General features: G+C 37.0%; 1 protein-coding gene across 2 annotated transcripts in view; it reads left to right on the forward strand.

Annotated features, from left to right (window-relative positions):
* The window catches only part of ara (araucan), a 699,589-nt gene that overhangs the window by 261,089 nt on the left and 424,491 nt on the right, over positions 1-14,009 (forward strand). The window contains exon 1 of one of the 2 annotated variants that reach the window (XM_069845093.1): positions 8,543-8,990. The exons of the other annotated variant lie outside the window; for it this stretch is intronic. Coding sequence (XP_069701194.1) covers positions 8,943-8,990 — 48 coding nt within the window. The 5' untranslated portion in view covers positions 8,543-8,942. Of the gene's footprint in view, positions 1-8,542; positions 8,991-14,009 lie in introns of those variants that run through there. 2 annotated transcript variants of the gene reach the window in all.

A 14,009-nucleotide genomic window follows, 5' to 3' on the forward strand; every position in this document is an offset into this window, starting at 1 on the left:
CCGGAAAAAACCTCAACCAGGTAACTTACCCCGACCGGGATTCGAACCCGGGCCACCTGGTTTCGCAGCCAGACGCGCTGACCGTTACTCCACAGGTGTTGACCAAAAGCGATATCAGTTCTCTTCAACGCCAGTTTACAGTTTCAAAACTACACCAGCCCAGCTTAAGCTTATAGCTTAGGCCTATAATTGAAAATGTGATATAATAGTACATTATGCAACGTGTCTATAATGAAGATAATTAAGAAGTGAGTATGGATATTTATGAAACGAGCGCAAGCGAGTTTCATAATTTTCATACGAGCTTCTTAATTACCTTTATAGGCGAGTTTCATACGACTTTTTATGCTCGACTATATTTCTAACTTGATATTATTAATTTTTGAGCAATGTCCCGTATGTTGTGAGATGTGCGCAGACGCGAAAGTATTGATTTTTTCCGAGGAACAGATGTCCACATTGACCTTGCTAGGCCATAAGAACCTACAGAGATAACATTGAAATTAAATTAGACATTGAAAAACGAGATGACAAATTGAATTTATTTGAATATTATTTACAATTAACGCTAATTATTATAGTAACAGAACATAACCTTCTGCGACAGTATTGGATTTCCAGCCTCCGTGACTTTTCGCTAATTCTCTTTCGATTGCATATCCGAGAATAATCGATACTTGCTGTTTTATAACGGTAGAAAGCTGACCTGTCATTGGCTGAACAGTTGTAACCTGAGTCGTCATTGGCTGAAAGACCTGACCTTTAATGAGTAGGTGTACTTTAATGACATGCATTAAAGGTCTGCTACCAGGTGTATAATTACTACATTTCGGCATGGTCGAGCATAAAATTTCTTTATCAATAAAATTGTGTGTGCGTATTTGTTCGCACTTACGTCTTTTCAACAGAAAGTGAATGTAAATTATATGTAAAATAAGTAGAATTAAGATGTTAAAACTAAATCATGTGCGAAAACTGAAAAAGTACACTGAGATAAATTTGACCATATATAATAATAATAATAATAATAATAATAATAATAATAATAATAATAATAATAATAATAATAATAATAATAATAATAATTTATTTAAGTTATTTATTGATATTTATATGCTGGACAACAGCCATTGGCCAATAAAAGTCCAGCACAGTGATACAATTAATACAATAAAATGAACAACTATGGTAGGCCTACAAATTAAATACTTGTGTTAAAAACAAAATAAAGAACATAGAATACAATAATTAATTTACAAGAATTAATACTATAAAATATTAGGGAAAGGAGTTGATTTTTACTACCAATATATAAGGATTATGCAAATAATATTAGCAAAGACATTGCCATGTTCTAATACTTCTATACATTGAATGGATCGAAATCGCCTACATGTAAGTTAGCACGTTTAATGCATCTGGAGACCGGAGAGGAAGATTTAGAATTTCTAATATAGAAGAGTTTGTGATGTCTCATGTCCTTCATAGGGATACGAAGGCTGACACTGTTTAAGAAAGATTGACAATTAATGTCACCTTTAAGGACCTTGCATAAGAATAAGTAATCGAGATCATGACGTCTGGCATACAGGCTTCGACATTTAAAGTGCTCGCATTTTTGATCATAGTTATACCCAGAGTTATTAGGCAGGAATCTGTACGAACATAATGAAATAAGTTTCCTTTGAATATTTTCCAGTTTTTTCCGAATCAGAACTAGTAATAAAGTTCCAAACTATAGATGCATATTCGAGTTTCGATCTCACTAATGTATAGTGTAGTATTAAAAGAGAGTCAGGTTTTGAAAAAAAATAAGTAGGCTAATTGACCGAATTATTCCTAACATTCTTATTGCATGATTATAAATATAATCAATATGGTTGTGAAAATATAATTTATTGTCAATTAATACACCGAGGTCTCTAATACAATATTTTCTGTTAATTAATACATTTTTTAGATGATAGTTATATTTTAGTGTAGAGGTTTTCCCTGAAAATGATATTACGTAAGTTTTTGATTCATTAATCATCATCCCGTTATCAACTGACCAATTGGTAATTGAATTAATGTCATCCTGAAGAAATTGACAGTCAGCAACATTATTCATTTTTCGAAAAATTTTAAGATCGTCAGCGAATAGGCCTAATAGATAACTTAGATAGAACTTATTCTTTTGCAAATGTCGTCAATGAAGATTAAAAAATAGAAGAGGTCCTAAAGTTGAGCCCTGGGGCACACCACAAATAATATTAAATGAATCGGAGAGAGTATTCGAAATTCGGACACTAGATTGTCTATTATGTAAATAATTTTCAAACCAGCTTACGTAGCTTACCGACAGTCCTATATTAAGTTATCTAATTTAAACAATAGAATAGAATGTGGAACTACATCAAACGCCTTGCTGAAATCAAAATAAAATAATAATAATAATAATAATAATAATAATAATAATAATAATAATAATAATAATAATAATAATAATAAACCATGATTTCAGCCCTAGTTGCGACTTAAAATGAAGATACAATATCCATACTAAAACAGTATAAAGAAAGATAATTAATTTGAAATGGCATACGGAGGCACAAGAGATTTTTGTGGGAGTCTACTATCAACTTAGCGAAGCCAAGGCTCAAACTCGGCTTTATAAATAGGCCTAATTCACTAGCTTTGAAGGTCGCGAGCAGCTGAATGCAAGAAGTGAAGAATTCTTAAGCGTGTACTAAAAATTATATAGGATACCGGTACATTCCGACAACAAGTAAATTTATTATGCACTTTAACAGTAGGGGTGGGATAACGGTTAGCATGCCTACCGTGAAACGAGAGGGTCCGGGTTCAAATCCTGATTGGGACAAGTTACCAGGTTGAGATTTTCTTCCATGGTTTTCCCTCAATCCATTAAGAGCAAATGCTGGGATTCATTTCGCCGGCATTATCACCTTTATCTAACTCAGACGCTAGATAATCATAGCAGTTGATAAAGTACCGTAAAATAACCAATTAAAAACAATAGGGCCTATAAGTAACATTCCTGAAGGTACAGTAGCCTATTCATATCAGAACATGCTCAGAAAAAATCGCTTTCGCTAAAAGAAAATAGGAGGAAATTCTCTTCAAAATATGTGACTGGTTCTCAGTCAATAAATTGTAACAAAACTAATATAATTCAATTTAAATCCTGTCCAAATTCAACCTCGCAAATTTCAAGCACAATAATTAACAATAGGTCCCTATTAGAAACAACAACCACCAAATTTCTTGGCTTAAAACCTTCTTAACTGGCATCACATAGACTCAACTATACTCGGCGTCATTCTTAATTCTTACTACATATAAATCCTAGCTCTAGTAATAGCTTAAACTACAGGACATTTCTCTGCTCTTTGAATCAGCTGAAGACAAGAATAGACGCTACCTTTGAAATGTCGTAACTTGTATTCTTAGGCTATGTATAGACTATTGTACTCGTATATATTATTTTAATGTACCGAAGTACATATGATATTTCCATGCAGATATTCTGCGTCATCATACGATGAAAGAGTAATGGAACGGAGAAAAATTCTCTCCGGCGCCGGGATTTGAACGCGGGTTTTCAGCTCTACGTGCTGATGCTTTATCCACTAAGCCACACCGGATACAACTCCGATGCCGGTTAGAATCGTCTCAGATTAAGCTCCAACTCTTGGGTTCCCTCTAGTGGCCGCCCTCTGCACTACGTCATAGATGTCTATGAACGCAGGACCGAAGTCCACACATGTGCTGAGGTGCACTCGATATGAGTGACTAGTTGGCCGGGATCCGACGGAATAAGCGCCGTCTTAAATCACGAAGTGATTTACGCATATCATATTATATTATTTTAATGTACCGAAGTACATATGATATTTCCATGCAGATATTCTCCGTCATCATACGATGAAAGAGTAATGGAACGGAGAACGTATTGTACTCGTACTAGGCCTATCTCTTTGAAGAGATGGTTTAATGCTGGAAATTAGCCTGCATGAGTTTAGGCGTAAGTAAACTAAGAGAAAACGTAAAATTACTTTCCTAGCTGTTCCTTTTACTTGAGCAACTGTACAGTTTTCTAAGTCCTTCTGAATTTAACATTACAACCAAGACCAGTTCCACAAACAAAGTAGGCTTACATACAGGCTACATGCATCTAGACCCTAGGCCAGTCTTGCAATGGTGATTAATAATTGCGAGCGAGAGCTCTTTTATGCCCGCTGCGCGCGCGCGGAGCTCTTTTACCTGTAAACATTGCTAAAGGATGTACAGATCTTAGAACACAGCGCATCATGACGGAACGGAAGCGCTTCAAGCTCTCAAGGAAGAGTGGAAGATACAATATTTATGCTTCGAACATGGTGATGAAGTCCAGTGTTTGTTGTGTAAAAAAAAATGTCTTTTGCAAAGAAAGCAACATAAAACGGCATTTTGAGAAGCAACATGAAAAAAATATATATATATAGATCTAGGCATTATTCAGGAGAAGAGAGAAATAAATTCATTTCGGAATTGACATCGAAGGTAAATTAATTTATATTTGGGTCAGTAGATTGTATCTAGATTCCTTTTATTTCTTTATTTTAAATGTATTGTTGATGTTTTATTTGTTGCTTGTTTCTGGATAGTTACTTTTATTAGACTACGTGTTTCTTTAATTTAAAAATAATATTTTATCTTTGATTGCACTTTAACTTACTGTATACTATTACTAAACTCAAAATCCTAATTCACTTTTATTCCAATAACTATTTTCAGGATTTTGAGCAAATAGTGAACTAAACGTTTTGAAAACTTTGATGCAAGAAGCGTTTTTAGTAACGTCAATATAAAATATACTTAAAAATATAATTTCAAAACTATTAGACCTAATTGCACCAAATTTTGTACCGATGATATTATTATCGATCTGTTTACATAGTTTAAATTTCACAAATTTAGGCCGAAATTGTGGAAGTTGTAAAAGTCATAGGCCTACATATCGCCTTAAATGATTGACCCCAAAAATTACGATGGCTCTCAATATCTTAATTTAATCAATTTGTTTTTTTTGTGTTACGTGCATCTCACAAATCACTCCAAGAAAACTCCTTACATAATCACGACTGGAGAGTAAGGATTAAATTTTCACAATCACACAATCAATATACTCTATTTCAATCAATATTGCCATTATTATTTTTTCAACAAATGCTCAAAAGTACTTAGAGATCACACACGTCGAGCAGGTATACCCTATTAAATTCTCCTAACCAATGATGTGAAGTATTTACATAATAAATAATTGCTTTTAACAATAAAATGGTTTACATACAATTAACTTTTCCTATTTCTCTTTTTGTTCCTAAAAAACCCTTCTCTTTGCGATTTGTTTATATAACTATGTACATGTATATTAAATAACTTAGTAATTAGCCCTATTACATAGCCAGAAATTTAGTAACGCAAGTTATTGTAATAATTGCTGCCTTTATTCGCTGCATGTGCATGTACTGTACATCCCTGTTGTTTACGTTACGATGCAACGTAGTGGATGCGCTATGCGCTCGTGATCAAGGTCGAGCTCTTCTACCATGATTGGGAGCTAATATCGTCTCATCCCTGCCCTAGGCCTATAGGCCTACCTGTATCTCTACATGATCAGTCATTGGTGAAGAAGGGAGAAGGGGAAACAAAATTCTAACTACATCTTGTTCCGTTACATTTTATACTGAAAATCAAGTAAGTCCTAATGTACGTTATCTAGACTATAATTCGCTATCCCTTTCTTCCACCTAAAGGGAAAGGTAGGCCAAACCTTCGAAACGCAGTACTTTAACTTACTGGCTCTTAAGGAACCCGCAGGTTCATTACCGCCCTCACATAAGCCCGCCATTGGTCCCTATCCTGTGCAAGATTAATCCAGTCTCTATCAACATATCCCACCTCCCTCAAATCCATTTTAATATTATCTTCCCATCTACGTTCGGCCTCCCCAAAGGTCTTTTCCCCTCCGGCCTCCAAACTAACAATCTATATGCATTTCTGGATTTGTCCATACGTGCTACATGCCCTACCCATTTCAAACGTCTGGATTTAAAAGTAAGTTAGTGTATTTTACTAACAAATATATCTTTTAGGCTACAAACGGTAACTTAAATTATAAGAACTGAAAACGGAACTACTAGCTGGACTTCAATAAACCAAGGTGTTAGGCAGAGGTCTTTCCCCTCTTCTATTTATCATATATATATAAACTATATTTTGTACATTTTGAGGCAAAGTTATCTTGGCAGAATTCAAATTAATCGAAACACTCTTCTCGATACTTTAGGCCTACTGTTTGCCGACGATCAGATTCTTATCGCTAAAAAAGGAGATGATCTACAAAAAGCTGTTTATAATCTATAAATAATCAATATGGAAATATCAACAGAGAAAATAAAAATCATAAAATTTTTAGGGCAAGATCCAATTCCAAGTAAAATGGTGATAAATAATGAACTAATTGAACGTATCAATTCATTTAACTATTTAGGCTGTAATTTATCTTATAAGTAATTACTGTTGAAGATATGGCAAGCAAAATATCTAAATTTATAAAAATCACTGGAGTAGGCTAATCAGCATCGTCTTCAAACCCTCCCAAGTTAAAAACATACGGTGCTAAAAGTTTATAAAACACTAGCTGCATCAGTTATGACTTACGGGAGTGAGGCATGGACAATCAGAGAAGCTGATGAGAAAAGGCTAACAACAGCTGAAATGAGGTTTATGAGACGGACAGCGGATGCTCATTGCTCGAATACCGTAAAAATGAAGTCATACTGAAAGAACTAAAAATGGATCCTATAGTTCTTTTTGTTCAACAATATAGACTTCAGTGGAAGAAACATGTCGAAAGGATGGGTCGCACTAGATGGCCTAGACAAATGCTTGCCTATGTGCCAAGAGGAAGGTGAAATTTATTTATTTATTCATTTATTTATTTATTTACTTATTTATTTGTTTATTTATTTAATCTGGCAGAGCTAAGGCCAGTAGGCCTTCTCTTCCGCCCAACCAGACTCTAATTCTAATTGAATACAATTGCTTACATAGTTATTACATTAATATCTAGATTATAAAACAACATGAAAGTAAATAATGAAAGTTGGATAAGTAATGTTAGTGTGACAATAATAAACATTGGCAAGAAATAATAATAATAATAATAATAATAATAATAATAATAATGAGATAATTTAGATATTTATCTGTGATATATATATATATATATATATATATATATATATATATAAAACCATTAAACATTGAGAAACCTGAAACAGCTATTATTGTTAACAAGTATTGTTAGAAAAATATTTCGTTAGCCTATTCTTAAATTGGTTTGATGTCTGACAGTCCCTGACATTACTCGGTAGGGAATTCCGAAGCCGAGGAACAGCCACAGTGAAAGAAGATGAATATGAGGATGTTCGGTGGGAGGGAATGGATAATATTGAGGAGTATTGTGATCGTGTGTCTAGGTTATGAAGGGTGGATAAATTTTGAAAACGAGACGCAAGATAGACAGGAGTGGAGAAATGCAATATGTGAAAGAGAAGGGAAAGACAGTGGATTTTCGTACGATCTTCTAGACGGAGCCAGGACAACATTTCCAGGGATGGTGTTACGTGATCAGCCCGGCGAATATTGCAGACGAAACGGACGCACATATTATGAACACGTTGTAGTCTCTGCGCCGAAGTAACGCTTAGGTCAGTAAGCAGAATATCACAGTAATCGAAGTGGGGCATCACGAGTGTTTGCACTAACATTTTTTTCATGGAAAAGGGTAGAAAATTCTTCAATCGCCTAAACGAGTGGATTAATGAGAATACTTTTTTGCAGGTTTCTGCAACTTGAAATTTAGGAAAACCACGAAAACGCTGGCATAACGGACTCACTAGTGTCTAACACGTGGAAGGACATGATGATGACGACAGACGGTATAAGCATGGAAATTAGGTACGTTTAGGCGTCAGAGGGAACGTAACATTGTCTGGCCTGCAGAGCCTTTGTTTTGTCCCACATTTACGGCCAAATCTACATTTTTTTCTAAGTCATTGTGAGAGTAGGGACACACCCATGATTCGTCCTACAGACACACATACACCCCCGCCTCAACACGATCAAGCGACGGCAAACAAAAATGTTTAGCTGGGCGACACAAGAAGAGTAGCTTGTTTATGGGGCGTCGTCCCGCCGTGCAGACCGTCTGACTGCCTCATAAACTTCAGCGTGGGGGTCCCCCACCTACAGAAATAAAAGTCCGGGTAGGCGTGGCCTTCGCGCGTGTTGATATTGGCCCGGAGGCGTGGTCCGGGGCATGGGCCACCTCGTCGGCGGCTCCGGTTGGCGGCGCGGACCCGTTAATAATTGCGCGCGGGGCGGAGTTGCGCTCGGCGAGGAGCGGTGGCATTGGCGGCCGCATCGCGGGCTCCTCCCCCGATGGGTGATGGTGGGGGGTAAAAACGCGGCACCCAACTGGCGATCCCGGTTTGAGTCGTTCTGAAATCCGTCGCCAGAGGTTCCCCCGCTGCCCAGAGTCAGTCTCTCGCGAGCCGTGGTCGGGTGCACTGGAGGGCCGAGCTCGAGCGCACTGAGGTCCCTGCCGGTCGGATTCAGCGGAAGTCAGCCAAGTGCTATTGTTACACGTCCAGCGGGGGCGGGGGTGAGATTATCCCCCTTGTACGCTACAAGAGAGAGGATTCCCCACCACCCACCCTCGGGGGTGCACCCCGTATTGATTGTCGTCACCGGGGGACAGTTCCACCGCAGCTCCGGACGGCGTGTAGCGGCAGGGGCGCCAGGCCTGGCCGCGATGTAGCAGCCGTGCGCGGCGGTGATCATGTCGGCACGGCGGTAGTGACACGGTGCGTGCGAACTCCACTGTGAACATGTCCGCATACGCACAGTTCGGCTATTCATACCCCTCGGCTTCCCAGGTAAGCGCATGCAGTGTCGTGTAAAGCGTGTGTAGTGTGGGACATCCGTGTGTTGTAGGTCACGTCCTTGGAGTGCACACGTCCTCGCTAGAACCACGAGGACTTCGTGTGTTTGTATGTCTTTATCAAGTGTCTTGAATCATGCCACATTTTACCTACCAAAGAATCGCTCTTTTCCCGCTCAATTTGAGTGGATGTATTCTAACCGTGTATTCTAAGTTACAGTAGATGATATCAGGTATTCTCACCGGTTTTAGGATCATAAACTTTCCGTGTGTTGAAGGGCGCCAGCAGGATCCAATCTCAATGGTAGCAAGATTGTTAGAAAATTACAGGAAACGGAGAGAGAAAACTGAAATCTAAATTACCTTGCGGACCGCTTTCATAGTTTAAAGCACTCGCTTTTGTTGAATTGTTTATCGAGGGTTTGTATGGAGCACGAAGAGAAAAAAAAACACGTAAAAATAAAACCACGCTAGAATCACGAGGACTTCGTGTGTTGTATGTCTTTATCGAGTGTCTTGAATCATGCCATATTTTATCTACCAAAGAATCGCTCTTTACCCACTCAATTTGAGTGGATCTATTCTAACCGTGTATTCTGAGTTACATTAGATGGTATCAGGTATTCTCACCGGTTTTAGGATCATAAACTTTCCTAGTGTTCGAGGGCGTCCGCAGGATCCAATCTCAATGGTAGCAAGATGGTTAGAAAATTGGAGGAAACGGAGAGAGAAAACTGAAATCTAAATTACCTCGCACACCGCTTTCATAGTTTAAAGCACTCGCTTTTGTTGAATTGTTTATCAGGGTTTGTATGTAGCACGTAAAGGGGGAAAAAAAAATAACACGTAAAAATAAAACCACGCTAGAACTACGAGGACTTCGTGTGTTTGTATGTCTTTATCGAGTGTCTTGAATCATGCCATATTTTACCTACCAAAGAATCGCTCTTTACCAACTCAATTCGAGTGGCTCTATTCTAACCGTGTAAAGTTACATAAATGCTCCTTACCAAGTGTTTAGATCAGACCTGCACAAACGCGCTGGCCGAAACGGAGAGGAAGATCAAAGACGTTTTATAGTTTAGGAAGATACGTCAGAATAACATAGACTTGCTATAGGTAGAGGAGAGGGAAACGATCACTCAATTATCTAGTGGAGTGCAGTGTGTAGGCCTATTCTCAGTAACTGTTTCACGTTGCTTACCTACTGCTACAGTACAGTATGGAGGAATCTAAAAGACGGAACGTAACATTTAACATTTAACGATTTACAGCTCGAACTTATTGACCTTCAATGTGACCTAAGAGCTAAAGATCGTTTGAATAATAATATTACCCTGGTTGAGTTTTACAAGACTAAACATTAGCAATAATATCCACGACTACACAGGCTGGCTGTGAAAATGATTGCTATGTTTGGCTTAACATTTATATTTGTGAGCAACTGTTTTCTATAATCAACTTTAATAAAGGCAGACATCGAACATCTGTAACTGATGTTTCATTATGATCAGTAGGCTACTGTTCCTTTCAGCTGCCAACAGCATAAAACCCCGTTTTGATGTACTGATAAATAAAAATATAACAAAATGATATTGTACATTTAAGTAGCTATAGAATTTCTATTACTTCCGTAAAATAAATATTTCTTTATTAATTAATAATAGTCCAAGATAGTTTTGCAAACACTGAACGGGAATTCATTTCATGAACACTCGTAATAGTACTTTCTTTTGTGTATATGTATTTTGTACGAGATCACCCCTTCTTCCAGTCCACCCTATACAGAGCGCAGCTAGTATCTGCATTCCGCTCATGAGCTGTGAGCCGGCTCGGAGAACGCAAACCTTGTGCAGGCCTGGTTTAGGTGATATCGGGTATTCTCACCGGCATTAGGATCCTAAACTTTCCGTGTGTTGAAGGGCGCCCGCAGGATCCAATCTCAATGGTAGCAAGATGGTTAGAAAATTAGAGGAATCGGAGAGAGAAAACTGAAATCTAAATTACCTTACGCACCGTTTTCATAGTTTAAAGCACTCGCTTTTGTTGAATTGTTTATCGAGGGTTTGTATGGAGCACGTAGAGGAAAATAAAAAAAAAAAACACATAAAAATAAAAATCTTAGTGGTAGCAATTGTTACCCCCTATGGACGCCCTTGCGTGTGTTTGAAGTTACAGTAATTCGGTCACGTCGTGAAACAAGTCAAAAGTAGCCAAACAGTTTTGCTCTAAATTTCAGTGTACACAATCGTTTTAACCTACTCTAGAATCATTAAGTTTCTATCCATCGTAACTTAAAATAATCCGTCTTGATTACTCGTAGCAACACAGTCGTGGAACAAGTCAGGACTTGCTATAAAGTGTAACTATAAATTTGAGTGAATAGTCATTTTAATCCGTGTGTTGTAGGTTACAATAATTCGTCATAAGTTGCTATAAACTATTTCGCATTAAATCTGAATAGGCACCGGCGTAGCTCAGGCGGTAACGCGTTTGTCTGCAACTCCATATCTCTCGGGCGTGGGTTCGATTCCCGCTTGGACTTGATTACCTGCTTGAGTTTTTTCCCCGAGGTTTTTCCCAACTGTAAGGGGAATATCAGATAATCTGTGGCCTCATTTCAATTATATCGACGCTAAATAACCCAGTAGTTGATACAGCGTCGTTAAGTAGCCGAGTAAAAAAGTATGAACTCATAGATGTTTCTAAACTGCTCTAGAGTCACTTAAGACTCCGTGTGCTCTAGATTACAATATTTCGTCGTCATAACTTACTATGTATGAAATAAATCAGAATTTGGTATGTTGTAAGTTATACAATATTTCGTCATAATTAGCTTCAGCAAGCGTTTTGAAGCAAATATAACCTGAGTGTATGCAGTTGTTTTAATCTTCTCTAGAATCAATAAAATTTCATGTGGTGTTAGTTGTACAATAATTCGTCATAATTAGCGAGCATCGTGAAATAAGTCGTATAAGCTTATCTAGGCCTACTACTGATTTCCCACCAAATTTGAATATTCTAAGAAATCACGAAGATATCGTGTGTTATAAGTTACAAAAATCCGTCGCAATTCGGGTTTAGAAAAATAGACATAAGGTCTGTATTGTTACTAAATTACATTCTAACGTGAACTCAGCAGGCATCGTAAAACAAGCCAGACAAACCTAGTCTTTGTCCCATTGAATAAAAATAAATACTTGCGTTCTATTAGGGGCTAGAATTACGAAGACTGTCTACGTGTATTTTAAGAATTTATCCTAACGTAAGCAAAGCAAGCGACGTGAAAGCTTTTCCACTGAATTTGAGTGCGTACATGCATTCTTATCAGGATTAGATTCACGACAATTCCGTGTGGTGTAGTTACAAAAATTCATCCTAATAGTTATGGGCTTAACAAGCAACATGTTACTAATATTTCTACACTAAATTTAAGTGCTTACATTCGTCTTAACCTGCGAGAGAAAGACGAAGATTCTGTGTCCTGTAGGCCACACAGTGCGTCTACCAAGTGTCTAATACACACCAGGTAGGCCTATTACTTAATAGTAACTAATTTATCACTAAATTTGACTGCATCCAAAGTTATTCGTGTGTTGAGGGCAAGTAAATTCATTCAGTGTCTTGAAATAAATTAAGTATTAAATAGTTATTTCCGACAAAACTTTAATGAAATCTGTAAATTCTAGTTGGTGCTACATCTATTTTAAGACAGAAAAATATGAGCATACCTAACACCTGAAATAGCTAATTTTACACGAGATTTGAATGCACGCATATATTCCTTCTAATCGGTGGTAGAAACGCTAAGATCCCGTGTGTTCTAAGTCAAACATGAACTTATCCAGTGTCTAAAATCAGGAATTACTAAATTCTTAATAGTCCCCCATTAGATTCGAGTGTTTTCAGTCATTCTAATCGCCACTTGAATCATTTGTTGTAAGTCACATCTGAAGCTGAACTTAACTTAAGTTGGGTTAATGCCCTAATCAATTGTCCAAAGCCGGTAACAAACATTAAAGTCATTTTTCATTTCCAGTAAATGTAGGATCTAGTCTTTTTAATATCATCGTATATAAGAAACATTCCGTGTGTCGTAAATTCAAGTCATGTGCTTGAATCCTTTAGTGAGATACATAGATAAGAGTTCTTCGATCACAGAGTGTTTAAAAAAAGCAGTCAAGCGACTGAAAACGTTACAAAATGAAAAGTCGTTTTTATATTCCGAGTTGCAAACTGCCAAGATTCGTGGCGCGTAGCGGGGAACAGTGCATGCAGCCAGTATGCAGTTCTTCCGAGAGTCGAAGTATGAAAAATACTTGAAACAGCTGAAGTCGAGTGCGTTTAGACACTAAATTATAACGATAAACTCATTAATTTTGTGTGTGTTTTATTAGTAGGTTATTTCATTCTAATATTTCATATTTATCTGCGTTTGTTGATGTTTTTAACACACAAAATACTACTGGACTAACTTCAACGAAAAATTTACAAGTATTAATCTAAATTCAGACTTGTTCGGTACGGATTTTGTAACATTAATTTTTAAAATAATTTTATTTACATTTAATGCAGTGTAAACATAATACTCTTAGATATTTTAAGTGTAGGCCTATGGAATATTTTCTGTATCTCTAAAAGTTATCTACAATTCGTATCAAACAAATGGCATTCGCTTTGCAATCAGAAATATTCGGCGTTAGCTAATTTGTGTAGGCCTGTATCAGATGTTATTTGCAAAAAATATTAATTAAAATTTGACACTTTGTACTAAGAACACAAACTTAGCCTACCCGTGTGTTATAATCGTCTTTAGAATCAAGCAATCCTGAATGACTAACACAATTATTCAGAAATGCTCTAAAACACTAAAAGATTTCGATTAAAAGAAACTTTAATGATCATTTAATATACCTATTTGTACAGATTTTAATATTTTAAACGAAATTAGCATCTCATATTTATTTAAATTTCTAAGTAAGCCTATCTGGAACTACTCAAAGTTTCCGGTGCC

Source organism: Periplaneta americana, chromosome 14, assembly GCF_040183065.1.
Source record: "Periplaneta americana isolate PAMFEO1 chromosome 14, P.americana_PAMFEO1_priV1, whole genome shotgun sequence".
Lineage (NCBI taxonomy): Eukaryota > Metazoa > Arthropoda > Insecta > Blattodea > Blattidae > Periplaneta > Periplaneta americana.